The following is a 20,761-nucleotide window of genomic DNA, read 5'->3' as shown; positions in this document are numbered from 1 at the left end:
CCAGTGTGTCCGTGCTACGGCGCCATTTTGGCTATGCCCTATTTCAATCTACACAATAATATTTAGTCTCTAAGAAAATGTCTACCATTGTTTTTACTGAAATCTACGACTTTGTCCAATGCGAATGCGCAGACGTTCTGAGTGAAGTGTAAAGCATTGGTCTGTCATCGAAGGTAATGAAGCGCAGCATGTTTGTAGCTTCAGCGGATCTTGCCCAATATAGGACCCTTGCTGTGCCCGATATGTGATGTCATTTCCTGAGTCTTAACTTGCTGGTAAGACATGTGCACTATTTATGGGCACCGTGTGGCAGGGCTCTGTTACGGTCTAATGTACTTTCTGCTTCATGGATATTTTTGGCTGCCTGCTAGGGTGCATTGCTTTCTGACAAGGCACTAGTTATATTTACCACACAGAGCTGGCTGGTATGTATCAGTACAGTATTTAGTGTTGTAAAGTGCCACTTTCCTGGCTGTCTGGTATATTCCTCATAATATTGCATGTCACATAATTGCGCCATGTGAAGGGATTGACAAGTGTTGCCTGTCCATTGGGAGCTCCAACGTAGAAATGGCGTACGTATGTTACTCGTGACTCAACATGTATTTCTAAGGACATAAAAATAATGAAAAAAACTGTTACAGAAATGGTGGCATTTGTGGTCACATATGGCGCACGTTACACATGCAGAATCTCCTGGTGTGCGGCACATTGATACAAATGTTGTTGTAGATTGTATCCGCTGTCTTGTATCATGTTGTGACCTGACCTTATTGTCTTATGACCTTGCCTCAGTAACCTTGTTATGTATAGGACACTACCACTTCTGTTCTCATATAAGCTTTGCCTCGTTCTCTCTATTTTGGTTTGTCAGCAGAATGTTTAACGGTAGGTCGTAAAACATGTTCCTTTTATATGGACAACAAGCAAAGCAAAGTAGGGCCCCCTGTTTATTACTAGACAGTTTTTCTCATAATTTCAGCAAACATAATACTGCAATATATTGACCAAATAATATTTTTCCTACAAATAAGACCCCCTTAGGCAATGTTCACATCTGCGCTGGAGGATGCGCCACGGCGCAAAGAAGCTTCAGATGCCGAGCAGCGTCCGGACGTTGTATGCGATCCAGCACACAACGTCTTTATGCTGCCTGGCATCAGGATCTTTTATGCGCCACAGCACAGACCTCCTGGGCCGAGACCTGATGTGGCAGCCTGGGTGGATCCAGGGTGGGCCTCCTTCCCCTCTAACCAGGTTACGGTCACACCCCTTGCAATCGCTACACCACTGGTTGTGCCAGCAGGGTGGAAACTGCTCTTTACAGCGGCTTGCCTCTCTGGATAACAGACAGGGGTACTGATGGGTGATCCGCCCCAATAAGGCACATGAAAAGGGTTTTGTGTGGAAGAACTGACATGCCCAGCACTCTCACCATAACCACATACAAACTTTCACCTTGATGAATCCTAATATTGACTATGAGCCAATCCTTTTTACAAACATTAGTGCCATGAATTTCATATGGAGACTAATGCTTTTTGCGGCTGAATGGATGTAGTTCCTTATATCTATAATCCAAAATCTAGTGGAAAGGCTTGCCAAAATAATGGCAGGTAATGCAGCGAAGGGCGCTACTAAGTCTTCATGCATACGATAGAGAGTAAGGACAGTGGCACACATACAGCTTTGTGCTGCAGGGACTCCGCGTGCCACCGTGCAGTGCACTATCAGCTGCTGTAAATTCAGTTATTCTGTCATAAAAGCAATGCTTCTAGGGGAGAATATGTGTAATACAGGGTATGCCTAGATTGGTCTTCGGTCAGATTTGTATGGCATTCATGAAAAAAAAAAACGCCATATGAAATTGGAGGCATACAGAGGAGGTACAACAAAGGCCCCATGCCGTAGCTTTTTAATAAAATATTCAACTTTTTCATTTTTTTTTTCTTTTGTATATGGAAATTAATTTGAATTAGGTTGGACGGTTTCCTAGTAAGGCTCCTTTCACACTACTGTTCTAGTACCTTTAGGACTCCTCCTGTCAGAAGGAGAGGTGAACGAGTGCCCAAACGGAAAGCATCGTTTTCACTTCTTTCAAATAAACGGAAATCTGGCCAACAGAAAGCATCTAAAACAAAAAGAATTACCATTGAAATCCATGGTAATTCTAACGGAAGCAATGATTTCCGGTTGGAGTCTCGTTCATCTCTTCCGACATGCCAGGTGCAGTTGTTTCTCTGTTGTGTGGGGGTGTGTGTATGTGTATGTATATATATATATATATATATATATATATTTTACTCTTTATGGCCGTGTTAATGCTATTCTGCAATATGTCGGGCATGTTGAACATGCAATGATACTTTATTTTATGTGTTGGTGTAAGAAGTGCATTTTTTTTTTTCCATAATTTTGTAAACATTTTTTGCATTGAATAACGTTCAGGATAAAAATTTATTAAAAATAGATATGTTTCCAATACTTTTCTAATGAATATATTACTATTTAATTCTAATTTTGTTTTCCAGTATTCTTCTATATATTTTCTATAAAGGAAACATGCATTATTGATCAAGATGACTACTGAAGCAGCTATTACTCCGTCTAAAAGCCGACTTCAAAACCCGGTGCACCGAGAATTCTACTGGATCAGGTCTTTTGTGGCAGGAGGTAGAACTTTAGAGTATACTAACCATAAATAACTGTATATTTATATGAGCCTAAATATAATCTTATTGAACCACACTGATTGTAGCATAAAATACCCGCATGATATTGGAAAAAGCACTGTGAGATTATACAACACGTATTTATTCCCATACAGCTTGACATTAAACAATTCTTTCTGAGGAATATCTAGTACACACACAGATTTTATTACATGGTTTTCATATGAAGCTCTTAGAAAAAATGGTGCTGTGCTCCATCACATCGAAAACACAGAAAAGGCCATACTTACTAAGTGGGTGAGTGAAAACCCGTTCCCAGCGGAACACAGACAGGTCAAATATGCTGCAGAAGGAGAGCGCATTAAATAGTGATAGCCACTCCCACTAGCCTTGAGGGGAGTGGGGAACTAAGTGCTCACAAGTGTGCGATAAATTAGTCCGTCTAAGGCCTCATGCACACGACCGTATTTTTGTCCACCCGTAAATACTGGCGTAAATACGGGTCCTTGGTCACACGTATTCGACCCGTATTGCACCAGTATTTACGGACCGTGCCCATAAATACGGGTCCGGTGTCACCCGTATTCCACCCATATTTACGGGCACGTTTCCGCTACAAAATTACACTGCAGTAATTGGCAGCCCCTTTTCTCTATCTGTGCAGGATAAAGAGAAGGGGAAGCCCTTTCCGTAATAAAAGTAAAAGAAATTCATACTTACCCGGCCGTTATCTTGGTGACGCGTCCCTCTCTTCACATCCAGCCCGACCTCCCTGGATGACGCGGCAGTCCATGTGACCGCTGCAGCCAGTGATTGGACTGTGATTGGCTGCAGCGGTGACATGGGCTGTAACGTCATCCCAGGAGGCCGGACTGGTAGAAGAAACAGAGAGTTCTGGGTAAGTATGAACGTCTTCTTTTTTTTTTTTTTTTTTTTTTACAGCTTTATCTATATTGTGATCGGAATTCACTGTCCCTGGTGCTGAAAGAGTTACTGCCGATCGTTTAACTCTTTCAGCACCCTGGACAGTGACTATACGCTGACGTCGCCTAGGAATGCTCCCATAATTACGGGTGCACACACGTAGTCACCCGTACTTACGGGAGCCCCATAGACTTCTATGGGCCTGCCCGTGCTGTAATTATGGCCTGAAATAGGACATGTTCTATCTTTTTCAACGGCACGGGCACCTTCCCGTAAGCATACGGGGAGGTACCCGTGGCCAATAGGAGTCTATGGACCCGTAATTACGGGCTGTAATTACGGGCGTTTTTACGTTTGTGTGCATGGGGCCTAAGTGTAGTACAAGGGTGTGAATGTATGGTATAAAAGAACTGTGTGGGGTAATGTAATAAAAAGTAAAAATGTGATGAATGGGGGTCAGTGCTGTGAATAGTACATGGGGTGTCAGTACTATGTGTAATACATGGAGGGATAATGTGCCAGTCGTCAGGCATAGCATATCTTGCCGTATCACAGCCTATTTGTAACGCCCATGCTGTCCGCTAAGGCGGGCTGCTCTGCATGCCAAACCAAACACTAGCACATCATGCATAGTAAAAATATCCATGAAACATAGGGTATTAGTTGTTATTTTGGCCCCCTTTACGTTGGGTTGTGAGCTTTGCGTATTTTGGGCAAAATAACAACTAATACCCTATGTTTCATGGATATTTTTACTATGCATGATGTGCTAGTGTTTGGTTTGGCATGCAGAGCAGCCCGCCTTAGCTGACAGCATGGGCGTTACAAATAGGCTGTAATATGGCAAGATATGCTATGCCTGACGACCAGCACATTATCCCTCCATGTATTACACATAGTACGGACACCCCATGTACTATTCACAGCACTGACCCCCATTCATCACATTTATACTTTTTATTAGAATATCACACACAGTTCTGATACTTCTATACATACACTTATTTTTTACCATACATTCACTCCCTAGCACTACACTAACACTGACACCCATTTATCACACACTTGTGAGCACTTAGTTCACCACTCCCCTCAAGACTAGTGTTAGTGGCGATCACCATTTAATGCGCTCTCCTTCTGCAGCATTTTTTGACCTGTCTGCGTCCTGCTGGGAGCGGGTTTTCACCCACCCACTTAGTAAGTATGGCCTTTTCTGTGTTTTTGAAGTTTATCTATGTCCCATTTTTTCTGCTGGTGCTCTATCAGATGTCCTATTACAAAGGTATTAGAAACATTGACAAAATAGAGAAAATATTGGTCAGCTCACCATGCACCTGATGTTTCATGGACACCATGCTTGAAATCCAATTTGGTGTTCTGGACAAAAGACTCTGCATCAATTACAGGCAGATTAATGGAGAAAAATAAAGCGGGCAACGTCCAGCACTCGTTCCAGTGTGATCACATTGGATTGATTGTTGGACGTTGTCCTCTTTATTTTTCCCTATTAGAAACATTTCTCATGGAGGCACCGTGTGGGGAACAAGCACTCCGTGTGCTTCCGTATGGGGTTCATGTACACCTCATTGCTTTGTTCGTAAGCCCTTAGTCTGATTGGTTTGTGTAATTCCTGTAGTCCTTAACAATTTATTATGTACAAGCTGCCATTTGATAACACAAACCTCTACACTTGAAATATAACTGCATCCTGTTCTGTCAGTCAGGTAGCCAGATATTATGAGTGCCAGCTCTTGTTCAGTTCCCCTTTAGAATAGGGCACATGGTTATGAAGGACGTTTCATGCAAGACTGTTAAATAGTATATTGCCGCATCTCACGTCTGCTGTGATTACACGTCCATGGAAGAATCATCATTACCTTCCTATAAGACCCTTTTATAAATGACATTTTGTTTTTTTTATGCACTTGGAATGGGAAATCTTATAGCAAATAAACTTTAGTTTATATGTTTTAGCTTTGAATAAAATAATGGTAATGTATACCATGTGATCATTTTTGACATAGGTGTTGCAAGTTGCTGTGCGAAAACAACCATTGCACCCCTCGACCGGATCAAGATTTTGTTGCAAGCACAAAATGTCCACTACAGACACTTGGGTAAGAAAAACTTCATAATGGATTCAATGGCACTCACTCTTTTTTTTATTTTTTTTATTGGTGGTTTTTATATTTTATAGTTATATCACAAAGATAATGGAATTAATTGCTGGTTTCCCATAGGGACAACTTTCAATTTATTTCATACATTTTACTTATTTGTAGGCGTTCTAGCCACAGTATTCGCTGTAAAACAGAATGAAGGTTTCTTGGGATTGTACAAAGGAAATGGAGCCATGATGATCAGGATCTTTCCCTATGGCGCTATACAATTTATGGCATTTGACAAGTATAAAAAGGTATTTTCTCACTGTTGTATTTAACTTTTCTGCAAATAAATGTTAAAAATGTCATTATTATTAACCTAAAGGAAAATGTGATTTAAAGCCGTTGGGCAAGATTTCTTAACCCGTTAGTGACCGCCAATACGCCTTTTAACGGCGGCCACTAACGGGCTTTATTCTGATGCATATGCCTTTTTACGTCGCTGCATCAGGATAAAGTAAACAGAGCAGGGAGTGTCAAATCTCCCTGCTCTCAGCTGCCAGAGGCAGCTGAGGGCTGGAGGCGTCCCTGCTCTGCCGGGTGAGATCGATATAAGTATCGATCTCACCCGTTTAACCCCTTAGATGCAGTGCACAATAGCGTGCACCGCATCTGAGTGGTTTTGGAGAGAGGGAGGGAGCTCCCTCTCATCCCACCGACACCCGGCGATACGATCGCCAAGTGTCTGTGTCTCCAATGGCAGCCGGGGGCCTAATAAAGGCCCCCAGGTCTGCCTGGAGCGAATGCCTGCTAGATCATGCCGGAGGCATGACCTAGCAGATGCCAGTCCGTTTTAAACGGACAGGCAGTAATACACTGCAATACAAAAGTATTGCAGTGTATTATAATAGCGATCGGAGAATCGCATATTAAAGTCCCCTAGTGGGACTAGTAAAAAAAAAAGTTTAATAAAGTTAATTTAAAAAAAATGTGAAAAAAATGTAAAACCCACCTTTTCTCCTAACAAAATGCTTTACTATTAAAAAACCAAAATAAAGTAAAAAAGTTACGCATATTTGGTATCGCCGCGTCCGTAAAGACCCCGACTATAAATCTATTACATTATTTAACCCGCACGGTGAACGCCGTAAAAAATGTAATAAAAAACTATGGAAAAATTGCTTTTCTGTGAATCCTGACTTAAAAAAAATTTGATAAAAAGTGATCAAAAATTCGCATCTACTTTCAAATTGTACCAATAAAAACTACAAGTCTTCGCGCAAAAAAAAAGCCCTCATACAACTGCATCGGCGGAACAATAAAAAAAACGTTACGGCTCTTCAAATATGGAGACACAAAAACAAATAATTTTGAAAAAAAAGCGTTTTTACTGTGTAAGTAGTAAAACATACAAAAACTATACAAATTTGGTATCGTTGTAATCGTAACAACCCGCTGAATAAAGTTATTGTGTTATTTATATCACACGGTAAACGGCGTAGAATTAAGACGCGAAAAAGAGTGGCGAAATTTCAGGTTTTTTTCTATTCCCCCCCCCCCCAAAAAAAAGTTCATAAAAGTTAATCAATAAATAATATGTACCTCAAAATGGTGCTATTAAAAAATACAACTTGTCCTGCAAAAAACAAGACCTTATACAGCTATGTCGACGCAAAAATATAAAGGTTATAGCTCTTGGAATGCGACGATGGAAAAACGTAAAAAATGGCTTGGTCATTAAGGTTTAAAATAGGCCGGTCATTAAGCAGTTTTATTACTATAATTGCTTAGCACCTTTTTGGTTCGTCCCTCGGGTTGGCAGCTGAAAACTATAGGCATCCAAGTGGTTATCTTGATCTCCTGCCGACATCCGCACCAAGGAAATGCTTTGTGAGACTTTACAAATTGACCGTGTCAATGCAGCACAGCTTTTTTAGTGTTAAGGGGGGGCCACGGCAAATGTTGCCCCTATCCATTATATTGTGCATAACTCACATGAGCTATGTAGGTTCAAATGTCTTATTATCCATGTCAGTGAGGAAACCGGGCATGTCCGCTCTCCTGACATGTAGGTTTTTAGTAAATACTGTATTCTCCTTGAAATAACACTGCTAGGGAGCCTTTTCTTAGAACTGTGTTGTGCCATTCCTCTGCAACTCCTCCTGTAATTGTATGAATAAATTGACAACTGGGCGCTACCTTTCCCGTTGTCAATAAGATTTGTGACTACACAGTCTGACACTTTCAGCACTGATTGGACAGGCCTCTTTAAAACGGGAATGGAAACGCCCAGCTGTGAATTTAATTATGCGTTTATTTACAGGAGGACTAGCACAGTACAGTTTTCTAAGGAAACCCTCTCTACAAAGACCCCTTTAAAGTCCTCTATAAAAATGATGCAACCCCTGCGTACCAATCATACATGCACCTACGTTAATGCCTTTATAAAATCAATACGGTTTATGTTGGCTAGGCGTATGTGGGTAATGCTGACTTTACACATTAGGAGCCTCACACACCAGCGTGTTTGGTCCGTGATATACGCTCCGTACGTCGGCCCCCCTGTAATCATGTTTTCAGTACAGGACAGTTGTCCCGCAGCGAGGCAGGGACACCTAGCGTCATAGATAACTATGATGCTAGGAGCCCAGCTCCCTGCAGTGTGCTCAGTCCGGGAAATGCAGCCGACGTACGGAGCGCATATCACTGGCCGAACACGCTCGTGTGAATTAGGCCTAAATGTGCAGGTGCTTTGTCTGCAGTGAGGTCTTATGGCGTCGCTGCAGAAGAGGCTAATGAGCGCTTCAGTTCCCGGTAACCCGATCAGAGACTGGAGAACCTCTCTGCAGTCAGCGCTGGGGACCTAAAAGGACCCATGGCCGTCTATTCCGTAAGCCTGCAGTTGGGGCACGCTAACTATAATGTTTTACTATATAGGAGCATGCTAATGCATTAGAAGTAGAAATATAGGGTTGTAAAATAGTAATCCCTTCAGAAGATTAAAAAAAAATTCATTAACAAAAAAAGCATTAAATCTACACAATAGGTATCCACATGCCCGTAATAACCGGAGGTCAAAAACTTGTCAAATAACTGTGTGTGAACTGAATTTTTCTTTTCTAAAGAATATGCCATGGTCCTTTTATAATGTGGACTTAGATATTTGTGCATTCATTACCTTTTCATAAATTAACCCAAAATATCAACACAATAGTTAAAAAGAAAAACAAACAAAGTTTGGTTTTCTGAAAACGCTTTATTGAGGCGAATGTTGGAATGCTATAATCATTTTATCTTGTGAAAAAAAGACAAAACATGTTACTGACTAAAGGTTGCACGTTTATTGACAGATCGTGTTCTGCGCAGTGTTGAACTTTGTAGCTATAAAATCTGCCACTTGATGACGATACCACGGTAACAACATTAATGTGAGAGTGCCAGATATATCTATACATGCAGCTGTTGTTGAGTGACGGGCTTAAAGTGAATCTCAACCTTTTATCACCATGTTGTTTTTAGGTGCTGATTTCATAACCGCTTTATAGCAGTCAGAGCTTTGTTTTTCTAATTCAGAGCTCCAACTCAAATTTTGTCTGCTTGCTGCCACCACTAGGGGGAGCTTATAAGCTTACTACCTATTACTTTGTACTTGTATAAAGAATATGCAGTAAGCTCCGCAAAGTGGTGGCTGCAAACAAAGCATTTTATCTATAAGTTTATGTAGAGGATCTGGAGCTCTGTATCTGAAAAATGGAGCTCAGATCACTCTAAAGATATATTAAGAAATTAATTGGCACAAAATGTTAAACCTATTTAGATAAAAAAAAAAATGCATTTGAAGAGGACCTGTCACTATGTCATATATGTTGAATTGGTTTACTGACCTGAACAGCGCAGTCTCCCTGATTCCAGCGCTGTTTTGTTTGTTTTTTTGTCCCTGGACGACATCGTTCCAAAGATATGACCCACTGTTGTGTTGGCTCCCTCTACGCTAATTTGCTGTAGTTAGCCAACAGCTGCCTCGCACTGATTGGTCAGCATCAGAGGCAGGGAAACTAGCTCCACCCTGTTGGCTAACTACTGGTGATGTCTCTGGAACCAGGAATAAGGGAGAGAGCGCTAGGTCAGTAAATCCGTTAAACTTATATGACCTAGTGACAGGTACCCTTTAAAGGTGGACGTTCATTTTATGCTGATCATTCCAAGTAAGATCTCATACTGACCCGTCAACATCACTCCATTCCCTGTTCTCCAGCTCCCCATACACAGCAATACAATCTGTTTTGTTTTACTTATTTTTGCATTGAGGCAAAAACTATCCCACCATGCGTAGTCTACTTCTCTACAAATCATTGTGTTATGGGTTTGGAGAAGAATGGATATATGTTGCACACTAAAGGCCCTATTACAATGGCCGGTGCAGCGAGCGCCGATCAACGAGACATCGTTGATCGGCACTCACTTTCTCCTGTCACAAGGATCTATGGATGGAGACAAGCAGTTGTTACTCCGATCGCTCGTCCCCATACATTATCATGTCGGCAGCGCGTCTCCCTGTTTACACTGACTGCGATAATATTTTGCTTTTTTAAAACTATACGATCAGCAGATGCTGGTTCATCTGCTGATCGCTGCCCTGTTTACACGCCAGTTATCGGCAGCGAGTGTTATATGAACGCTCGTCTGCCCGATAATTGCCCAGTGTAAAACCCCCTTTAGATCAGCTATCTGTTCATTACACAGTTCTCAAAAAACACATTGGTGTTCAAGAGTGGATACAGTGGACATTACTATAATTTCAATGTGTAAGCATGGTTGAGTGTGTTTTAAAAATGGTCTCGAAGGTTGCTTTGTACACTCCTACATGTGAGGATATATCCTGAATTGGCTGAATCCCGAGTAGACAACCCACTGTTCACTTCCTTCATCAAAATTTTTCCTTACCGCTGTTACCACCATTTGGTAAACGACCATTGTGTTTGGTTCCTGTATGCTAAAGTAACGCACGTGTTTTATTTAAATTCTAGTTACTGCGTGTAAAAATTGGGAAATCAGAACATGTAAACAGATTAATGGCTGGATCTATGGCAGGTACAGTATTCGTACATTATATATTAAGACAGTATAGAAATCTGCAATTTTGGTTTGTAAATCTAACTAGGCACCTAGAACACACATTATAAAATGTGACACTGTCTACAGGGGAGGCTGTATAGCACTGTCTACAGGTGGCACTATCTCTATAAGGGGGTCTGCGTGTGGCACCTAGGGGCGGGCCCCAGTTCAAAGTTTGCTATGGGGCCCAGTCTTTCCTAGTTACACCCCTGATGGTAAGGTTAAACTGTATTTGAGTAACACCAAACGGGTGCTGTGATTGTGCAGTAGTCCGTCATACGCGGATACTGGCTGGTGACCGGCTCATGCAGCTTTATGTTACCACCGCATGTGTATAAAAATGGCCGGACCATTGTACAGAACAAACACTATTACACTTTGTGTCTCCCTTATTTCCTCATAGATTGTAAGCTCTTGCGAGCAGGGTCCTCCCTCCCCAGGTTTGAATTGTAAATGAACTTTGTCACTATGTAATGTCTGATATTGTTTGTTTCATGTTCCCTCTAAATTGTAAAGTGCTGCGTAATATGTTGGCGCTATATAAATAAAGATTATTATTATTATTATAGTAGTGCTCTAGTATGTTGTGTTACATTGTGTAAATCATTCTTGTTTAATTTTCAGGTATCACCGCTGTCATTTTTACCTATCCACTTGATATGGTCAGGGCACGTCTAGCATTTCAAGTGAAAGGAGAGCTTGGATACAATGGCATTATACACACATTCAAAACTATTTACACAAAGGTATTTCAGTTCCATAATGTCCATGTGTATAATTATTATTATTTTATTATATTCTATAAAATTTAATACCCGTGTAAATGATGGTTTATGTCGTCTACATTTTTCCCTTTCTTTTCAAAACCTATATGATTTCTCTCTCATTCACATTATACAATTTCCAGGCATAGCAACGAGAACCGAGCTGCTTGCATTGATGTCAATGTAGCCAGCTCTTCCTCACAATCACGTATATAGAATAAACCTTCATCCCGTGCTCTCAGACTTGATAGCTGCTCACAGTGACCTCATTTTAATATGACGGTGTGAGCAGAAGTTGTACCCACACAGTTTAGCGTTCATTGTTATTTGTTTAGCGCACACTCTGACGGTAATGCTTGTTTTACCATACTTTTTACGTATTGCAGGAAGGAGGGTTTGGTGGTTATTACAGAGGACTTATACCTACCATTGTGGGAATGGCTCCTTATGCAGGTACGTTAACCTGGAAACTACAAATTATATACACCAGTTATTATTAGGAACTTACTAGAACTTTCTTTTATTGCTCATACATTTCAGTATTTCGTATATACTGTGAACTCTTTCTGGGCTACAATCTTATTACTGTTAGATAACACATGGTATGTTTCTGGTTTGGAAAGAAGGGTGCAAAAGCTAATAGGGGGAATTTATTAGACTGGCGTTTTTCATACGCCAAATTTAATGTAAAGAACGCTGGAGTAAAATGCGCCTAATTTATTAAGAAGCGCACACCTCTCAATCAATTAGGTGCATCTCTGGCTGTCCGTGCGCCAGAAAGGGAAATCTACGACAGCTACGATCTGTGTCTGGCATAAATTGTAGTGAATTTGTTGGGCCACAGGTGGCCACGCCCGTTCGTGCAAAGCCCCACCCACTTTTTTTATACGTGGCAAAGGCAGCGTTGTTTTAACGCGCGTAACACGGACGTGAAATACTCTCGTGCGAATAAGGCCTTCGTGAAACAAGCCATAATTAGTACAATTTGCTCCAATCCAACCAATGTTTCGATATTTTTTACCATTAGGTGGTCATTAAAGGGGCGTTGTAAGATATCTACATTGAGTGGAATTATTTTCCTTGTTCCGATTGTTGCGAATATTGTTTATGTGCATTGCTGCATGTGTAGCGTGCGAGCGGAAGATTCGAGAGTGGATGGGAAAGGTGTAGGCCCACAAAATGACGGCTGGCTGGGCTCTCAGTGTCGGTCACGGTTGTTAACAGGCCTTCCCACTCTCTGAGGGCCCGCTCACATCTAGTGGTGAGGGGGTTTGTACGGGTTAATGAAAACGTCAGTCTTTAAATCCCCCGGGACACTCCCGTCCTGATGGTGTTTTGGGGTGTCCTTGATGTTAGACATACAAGGAAGACCGGAGGCTGCGGTGGCATTAAACAGACTCCGCTTGCAGCAGACTTTACTTACTTGCAAAATGGAGATACAAGGTCCTGTGATAATGTCAATCTGCAACACCGCAAAGTGCAAGTATGGCGTTTTCCACGCTATGGTAGTCTACTCTGCTACTACCCGTGGCTGAGCCCAGGAATATATGATGTATAGGGCTTTTCTAATCAGTACCTCTTTATCCTGTCAGACTCTGCCAACTGGATCCAGACACTACTCTGAGGGGGGAGGGCCCACTATATATAAACTAAACTCCTCCCACCTTCTGGAAACTTCCAGGAACATGCCATCTTGCATAACATCATAAAATACATTTACAACATATTGTCTCGCAAGTAGTGTTTTGAGGGACACACTACATATGTTCATTTTCAGGTACATAGCTGATTTTTTTTAATTTTTTTTATTTATTATTTATTTAAAAAAAAAAAAAAAAGTTTTTATTAAAGAGTTTTCAAAACATATCATTTCTTTACAACAAGGAGGGAGAGGGGGAGGGAGATAAATCGGGAAATCAAGTTATACAATTCTACAGGTGTGACAAATATAAATAGTTCCAGTGCCTTTTGCAGAACATAATATATTGGGGTCATCTGTAAATTAGTTTTTGTTTAAGTCACAACATTATAATACTAATAAATACAGTATAAGGCTCTGTTACAATCAGTAATATAAGCTCAATAATGGATATTAACAAATCAAAGGGAGGGAAAGGGGGGTGGGATATCAGAATTAGGATGTGCGAGTCATGAGGTGTTGAGCAAAGTTTGCTCAGAAAGAAAAAAGAAATGAAACGAATATATATGGATGTTCTGTACACAGCCAATGTTGGCACGTTATTGGTGGGGCTCCTGCGATTGTTTATTCAAGATGTGGTATATTGAAAGCATGTGCAGAGTTTTTTTTATTTGTGGCGACAGTGTGTCAATAAAGGATTCCCATAAGGTAAAGCATTTCATAGCTGATTTTAAAGGGGTTGCCCAGCTTAGAAAACCCACTTCCATACATACCTCTTAGGAAATTCTGAGTTACTAGGGGGGGGGGGGGTCCCTGTTCATAATTCTCATCTCTTGGCCAGAGTAAAGAGCTGTTACAAAGAGCGTCTTTTGCTCTGGAGGACCTGTCTTGTCCTGCATTACACAGACAACCTATTAATTTGAATGTCAACTGTGTAATGCTTAATTTACCCTGTGGTGGCGCTACAGGGGAATTAAACGCTTACTGCCTGGTTTCCCCACAGATTATAGCTGATTGCTGAGGGTCCCAGCAGGAGGCCACTGTGATCTGCTTATTGTCAACGGAAGACGCCCATGACTGTAAAGTGCTGGGTGACATTTTCACAATGTGCCAGGTGTTTACTTTCATAAAACATATGGATATCGGGATATAATGTTTTTTTTTCAAAATTTCTATTTTATAATTCGGGTTTTATTTGTGTATGAAAATTGTCGCGTCAGTGAAAGGGTTCAGATCACTCCATAATTGTAGCGTAGTAACTGAAAAATGTTGAATGGAACACACTTCTGTTCCTGTATTACATCCCGTAGATTCGTTTTTTAGTTTTTTTGTTTAATATATGGGCACCTATAGTTTGAGTCCTAAAAAACAAGATCATCGAATGTGACCACTTAAGTTTGGGCTTAGATTGGGCTCTTCTCCTGTGTGTGAAGATTCTGGCTAGGTAGCATCATATGTATAATGTGTACATTTCTTTTATATCACAGGATTTTCATTTTTCACCTTTGAAACATTGAAGACCACTGGACTCCGACACTTCCCAGAAGTACTAGGAAAGCCATCTTCCGACAATCCAGACGTTTGGGTTTTGAAAACTCCTGCTAGCTTGTTATGTGGCGGAATAGCAGGAGCAATTGCCCAGACTATTTCGTAAGTTGTTTCTGTTTTACTTGAAAGCGACATTCAAGCGGTAAGATGCCGCAAGACAGAGATACAAGGATAATATCAAGGATAATTAAGTTCCCTGAGGATGAAATGTTAAATTCAGTTTCAAAAGGACCTAAACTTACACTTTCCATTTTGTCTTTCAATGTGTTCTCTTCTCGAAACAAGTTCAGTTAGGTATTTTACTATTTCATGCATTTTCTTGTGGATTATGCATTACTTTCTATTGAAGGTTAAGATTTTGTATAGAGCGCAACTTTATTTCTACATATTGTAAGGTATTCAGTACAATGCAGCTCACCGCAGAAAGTTGTAATCTGGACTGCAACAGATGGATAATGCTGACATAGCCAATAGAATAAGCAACACTCTAGACATAAAAGTGCACATCAGTTGGCTGATTTAGCGAATACCGAATGATGTGCCACCAATATCTGCTCATCTCAGATTTTTCAGTGCGAGCCAACTGGAGACGAAGTGGCATGAAGCCTTCCCAGTGCCACTGCCACTTTGTTCTAGCAGCCAGTGGAGGTCTCAGCAGTCAGACCAATTATGTCTATGATGAGACAACCCATTGCCGGGATGCACTAATATAAAGGAACTGTGGATGGCTCTGCTGACTTTTCTCCAGGACCAGCAATGTCGCTCTCCTGGCTCTGGCGGAATATGACTGGCCATTGGCTCTATCCGCGAGCTACATGTGGGGGAGGCTGACCAGCGCTGCACTAGATATATGAAGGTTTTACTGCAATGCACTCTAGGTAAAGTTATAACCTTAACGTTTTTATTCCCTTTGATCCCCTGCAGTTATCCATTGGACGTTACAAGGCGTCGAATGCAATTGGCAGCTATTCTACCGGACTCTGATAAGTGCCGGTGAGTACTGACATGACTTACAGTGCAACTGGAACAGGTATAAACTTACACCAGTAATTATTGAGAATCTATAGAAACTCCTAAATGTGCACATGTAGTGAGTATTTTCTTGGAGTGGAACAGAACCTCCGTGCCGGCTTCACTCTAGTATTTATCATTGGGTGGCAATACTGATAGCAATGGGGCTTTAAAAGCCTTATTGGGAACAATATGAGGTAATTACCTGGCATACACATTATAATCATGACCTTACTTCTGTCGCCTTCTTCTTCTAAGATTGAATTTTTACTGCCGTTGCAACGGCAGGCCTTTCACTCTTAGTAATACCGAAGAAAAAACGTCTACACCTTATTGTATAATGTCTGTCAAAATGGAGGGACTGCGGCTTATGGAGGCATGGGCTGGGTTACATACTCTATCAATACACCAAGCTATAAGGATGCAGCTGCTTACACTGAACCTGGAAAGTAAACAATCCGCTTCCATCCGCCGCATAGTCCATCTATTAGAGTTGCACTAGCTGGCAGTTTTTCACAATCCGTGAAATGGTGGATCGCCATTTTTTAATTACCACTAGAATTTTAGCTACAGATGCCATTTGAGTCAGCAGCTGCTGCTTGTTACTCTTGTACTGAGCCTTCGGAGTGGGATTGCTGAGCGGCTGTAATAAACATCTGAGGTATTCTGAGGTCGCCTAGCTGCCCTGTGATGATCGCTCGGTACAAGAGAAAAAGTATATAAGACGGAGCGCCCTCTTATTCCTCTACAGCGGAACAAGTGCCAGGCCTGCCAGCTCATAGGAACGCCGGCCAAGCAGGTAGACCGGAAGCTACACAGTGCAGTACATGAAAATGTCAGCCAGCCCACAGTGTAGTGTAAGCAATTCAGTGTAAACGCTGCAGTCGGCCAGTACACAGTCTTGTGTGAATGCTTTCTGTATTTCATTTGGCAACCATTTGTAATAATTTGGCTCCTAAATTTCTATACTTAGAAACCGGTGGCCAGATCCAAATTTAAAAATAAAATAAAAAAATCTCTGCATATATAACATGTTATACCTTGTGCTCCATCTCCCTTCAGTAAAACACACTTGTTTCAATGTTTTATTTTATATTCCCTCTTTTCTCTCCAGGACCATGTTGCAGACCCTTAAATATGTCTACAAAGAGCACGGCCTAAGGAGGGGACTATACCGAGGCTTATCTCTCAACTACATCCGCTGTATCCCATCTCAAGCCGTGGCCTTCACCACCTATGAGTTTATGCGACAGGTCCTGCATTTAAACAAGATTGCTTGATCTTCTAGTACAACTTAGTGGTTTGTACAGTGTAAATAGCGCCATGTAATAAATCCAGCAAGTTTCCCCAGCTGCTGCATTGGTTTAGCCATTTCATAGGATACTGGAGATTTTACCTTTAAACACAATCGTACAGTAAATAAGATGACTTTTGGTTTTGTATAATACCGCCTTTTTAGAGTGGTTTTATAAAGATGTCTAATTATATTTATGGTTCATCTTAAAGTAAAAATAATAATGAGGTAATATTAGAATAGAAAAATCCAGCTGGCTGAATAGTTTTATAGAATATATAATATATATATATTCGCCAATCACAATGAATTAGTTCACAGAGATGTTGTTTTTAAAAGAATGCAGTTTGCACTTTGATTTACACTTTTTTTATTTTTATTTATTTTTTACAATTGTCAGATAAATAAGGAACAATGATGCTATAATCTTCCGTGTGGAAAAAAGTATGCTGTGTTTTTTTTACGAGATTGAGAGATTTATGTCATGTCTGTCGTCCGTTTCACTCCCAGCTAAACCAATGAGAAAAGAATTCCACAAAGGTGTTTATGTCCGTAATTTCAGTGGCCATACATAGAAAAACATTTGTTTGCCTGAATTTCTTAGTCCGCCAGCACACAATATACATAGTCTCTGTACCCTTTCCTCACTTGGCATCCCCTCACTTTGTATTCTCGCTATTGCGTAACTGAGCACAATTGTTTCGGCAGTATTTTCAGAGAACAAATAACCAGTTGGGCAGAGGTCTGTAGTACTACATGATCTTCAGGTCAAAGGGTAAGAGTCTTTTTTAAGAGCAACATGTCACTCAAATAGCTGGTTGCTTCAGACCTTTTTTTTTTCCCTTTTCAGGAATAGAGCGCTGCACTGTTAGGGCTTGTTCAGATGTAGCATAAGCAAAACTCAGTTTTTACTTATTTTTTAAGGAAAAAGAAGGAATGAATTCCAAACTTTCCCAATAATGCATTTAGTTCTTCCAGCTTAGTCTTAAAGCGGTTGTCCAGACATTTTTTTTATTGATGGCCTATCCTTAGGATAGGTCATTAATATCAGATCGGTGGGGGTCCGACTCACAGCACTCTGGCCGACCAGCGAACAAAAGGGGCCACAGCATTCATCGCTGTGGTCCCTAGTGTTTACCAGGCACAGCGCAGTACACATTGGTGGCAGCTGTGCCTGGGATTGCAGCTCAGTCCCATTCACTTGACTGGTACCGCAACTGCAATCCCAGGTTCAGCCGCTCTGGATTTGTACGGCGCTGTGCCTGTAAAATGTGAAAAGGCTGCAGTGACGAACGCCACAGCCCCCCAAGTTAGCTGATCGGCAAGGCTGCTGGGAGTCGGACCCCCACCGATCTGATATTAATGACCTATCCTAAGGATAGGCCATGAATAAAAAGTGTCTGGACAACGTGTTTAAGGAAAACTGCTCTTTAAAGCACACTTCATTTCAAGTCAATACCAGTGGCATAGCCGTATGTATGACCGTGACCAGGCCTGGAGTGGGAAGGGGGCCCGCCCTGGAACGCCTCAGGCTGCCACATCAGGTGGTCTATGCTGCGCCGCAGCATTAGGACTTACATGCAACGCTGCTTACAATGGTAAAAAAAATACAACGTCCTGACGCTGCCAGGCATGTCTGATCGAGGGGGGTGGGTGGCACTCTCTGGTTACGCCCTTGGTCTATAAAATTAGAATTTAAATCTGATCTGTTCTATAAACTGTAATTGTCTTGCTATTAAAACATGCCAGAATTGTAGTTCTACTTGGTAGTTCTACATGCTGTGCCTCATATATAAAAACAAATGCAGACAAAAAGTTGATGTGAGGCGCAGAAGAACCAATCAGATCACTGTGCTTGAAAGATGTAAACGACTTTTTACACATGGTTTATACATTTCCTTAATGGGCCTCATTAATAGAAACTAGTAGAAAAATAAAGTGGAAGAGTCAACCACAGACCACCCATTAATTTGAATGAGAACTGTGCAATGCTTAATTTCCCCTGTGGTGGCGCTACAGGGGAATGAAATGCTTACTGCCAGGTTTCCCCACAGATTACAGTTTACTGCTGAGGGTCCTAGCAGGGGGAAACCATTGCCATCTGTTTGCTCTGGGCCACACTTTGTCCGCACTGGGTTTCCTAATTGTGCCCTTAGTGTGCAGTAATCTTCATCGTTGTAGCGATGTTCTTGAATTTTCAGTGATTTATTTGGGTCATCCTGGTATCGGCAGATGCTGGGCATTGTCCTCTGACTTTGGCATTGTCTGGGATCTCCTCCCCTTGCCAGATTAATGTTTGTGCTTCCAAAAATCAAAGTATTACTTTGGAAAGTTAACCTACCAGATTTTTGGTAATTATGGTTACAGAACTATTGTAATATTTCTGTTTTATTGCGGTGACCATTTATTTTTTTATTTTCTTCAAAGCAGACATATTAGAAGTCACCTTTGAATTCGCTTCTCAGCAACTGATATTATTGACTGAACATGCTGACAAAATTTCAATTTCTGAGAAGCTAAATCAAAAGTGACCATGGCTTTGCTTCCTGTTGTCACTCCATCAAAAATAGCTGCCGCAGGGGGACAGGAAGATCTTTAAGTAGATACAACATAAGAACAAAACTTTTGGTTGCTGCTCTAATTTTTTTTTTTTAAACTAATATCTGGATAATTTTAAGTATTGGTTGGAAATCTTTCCCGCTGTGTAGCATAAGCTTAAAAGAACAGGCGGAGATAAAAAAAAATCACTGTCTTCTTTATCATAAAGAAAGCAATTTGTCACGTTATGATGACCTGGTGCTTAATCTAAAAAGATCACATGACCATAAGGTTTTATGGTAATCCGAGTTCCGTTCAGTTGAATCGTGGGAGGTCTATGTATTGCTGCAGGATTACAGATACTAATATGCGGCCGCACTATTGACGTATGAAACTGCCCGAAGGCCAGGATCACACACGCACAGTTGACATGCTGCGGAATTATATTCCGCACCACAGGTCAATTTATCAACGTTTACGCTGTGGTTATTTTCCGCAGAGTGGGCATGAGATTTTCTAAATCTGATTCACTTTGCTGCTACTGTGAATGCTGCGGAATTTCCGCACACAAATCCGTTGTGGAAATTCCGCAGCGTTGACACTATGTGGGAACCCGGGCTTTTGGTCAGTATTTTGCATCGGTATTTCAAAGCCAGAACAGGAGTAGAACATACACCGAGAAAAAGTAAAGGTTTCACTGCAGGTTTTGGTTTACAAATACCCAAAGCAAAATACTGCTGTGAAAGTGACTCTAGACCCAACTGTTGATCCGGGAATGTCCTCTCTATCCTTCTCCTGGGATGTAATGCCCCTTGTATTTTTATAGCAGTAGGAATACTAATCTTGTAAGCTACTTATTGGAAACTGCAGAAGGTGATTGTTAAATCTTCCATTATATATAACTTTTCACAAGTGAACAATGTTTTGTAATTGACTTTGCTTCTAATATTGAGTTTGTGGTTATATTTTGACTATGTGACTGATTTTTAATAAAATGTTAGTGATATTGCACTGTTTTGTCCCTTCTAATATTAAACTCTTGTTTCTGGTTATCTGTCAATTTCTTGTGCAATTATTATACTCCTGACCTATAATAACCTGCCTGCCAGAAAAAAAAGGGTTAATTGTCTTTTCCTGAAGAGTGGAAAGGATTA

At 41.0% G+C, this 20,761-nt stretch overlaps 1 protein-coding gene across 3 annotated transcripts; it reads left to right on the top strand.

The window, feature by feature from the left end:
- Positions 1 to 72: 72 nt before the first annotated feature.
- SLC25A16 (solute carrier family 25 member 16) lies at positions 73 to 20,659 on the top strand. 3 transcript variants are annotated; one of them, XM_075841435.1, is made up of 10 exons: positions 73 to 275; positions 2,532 to 2,673; positions 5,621 to 5,713; positions 5,879 to 6,012; positions 10,726 to 10,789; positions 11,438 to 11,559; positions 11,964 to 12,030; positions 14,704 to 14,866; positions 15,689 to 15,757; positions 16,890 to 20,659. In XM_075841435.1, exons 2-10 carry the CDS (start codon positions 2,580 to 2,582, stop codon positions 17,053 to 17,055), a joined length of 972 nt encoding a protein of 323 aa, XP_075697550.1. In that variant the 5' UTR covers positions 73 to 275; positions 2,532 to 2,579; the 3' UTR covers positions 17,056 to 20,659. The 3 variants fall into 3 exon arrangements, with proteins under 3 accessions (XP_075697550.1, XP_075697551.1, XP_075697552.1); XM_075841436.1 differs by lacking the exon at positions 73 to 275 and adding an exon at positions 329 to 425; XM_075841437.1 differs by lacking the exons at positions 73 to 275; positions 2,532 to 2,673; positions 5,621 to 5,713 and adding an exon at positions 9,049 to 9,126 and having other exon boundaries at positions 5,934 to 6,012.
- The last annotated feature ends 102 nt before the right edge of the window (positions 20,660 to 20,761 follow it).

The sequence above is a fragment of the Rhinoderma darwinii genome, chromosome 11, assembly GCF_050947455.1.
Source record: "Rhinoderma darwinii isolate aRhiDar2 chromosome 11, aRhiDar2.hap1, whole genome shotgun sequence".
NCBI classification, from domain to species: domain Eukaryota; kingdom Metazoa; phylum Chordata; class Amphibia; order Anura; family Rhinodermatidae; genus Rhinoderma; species Rhinoderma darwinii.
The sequence above is the reverse complement of the archived record's forward strand: the minus strand, read 5'-3'. Positions and strand labels throughout refer to the sequence as shown.

Coding starts and splice junctions, on each gene's coding strand:
- SLC25A16 (XM_075841435.1), top strand. CDS start 2,580: ATGACTACTGAAGCAGCTATTACTCCGTCTAAAAGCCGACTTCAAAAC. Junction 6,013..10,725: donor CATTTGACAAGTATAAAAAG/GTATTTTCTCAC, acceptor TTTAAATTCTAG/TTACTGCGTGTAAAAATTGG. Junction 12,031..14,703: donor GGGAATGGCTCCTTATGCAG/GTACGTTAACCT, acceptor TTTATATCACAG/GATTTTCATTTTTCACCTTT.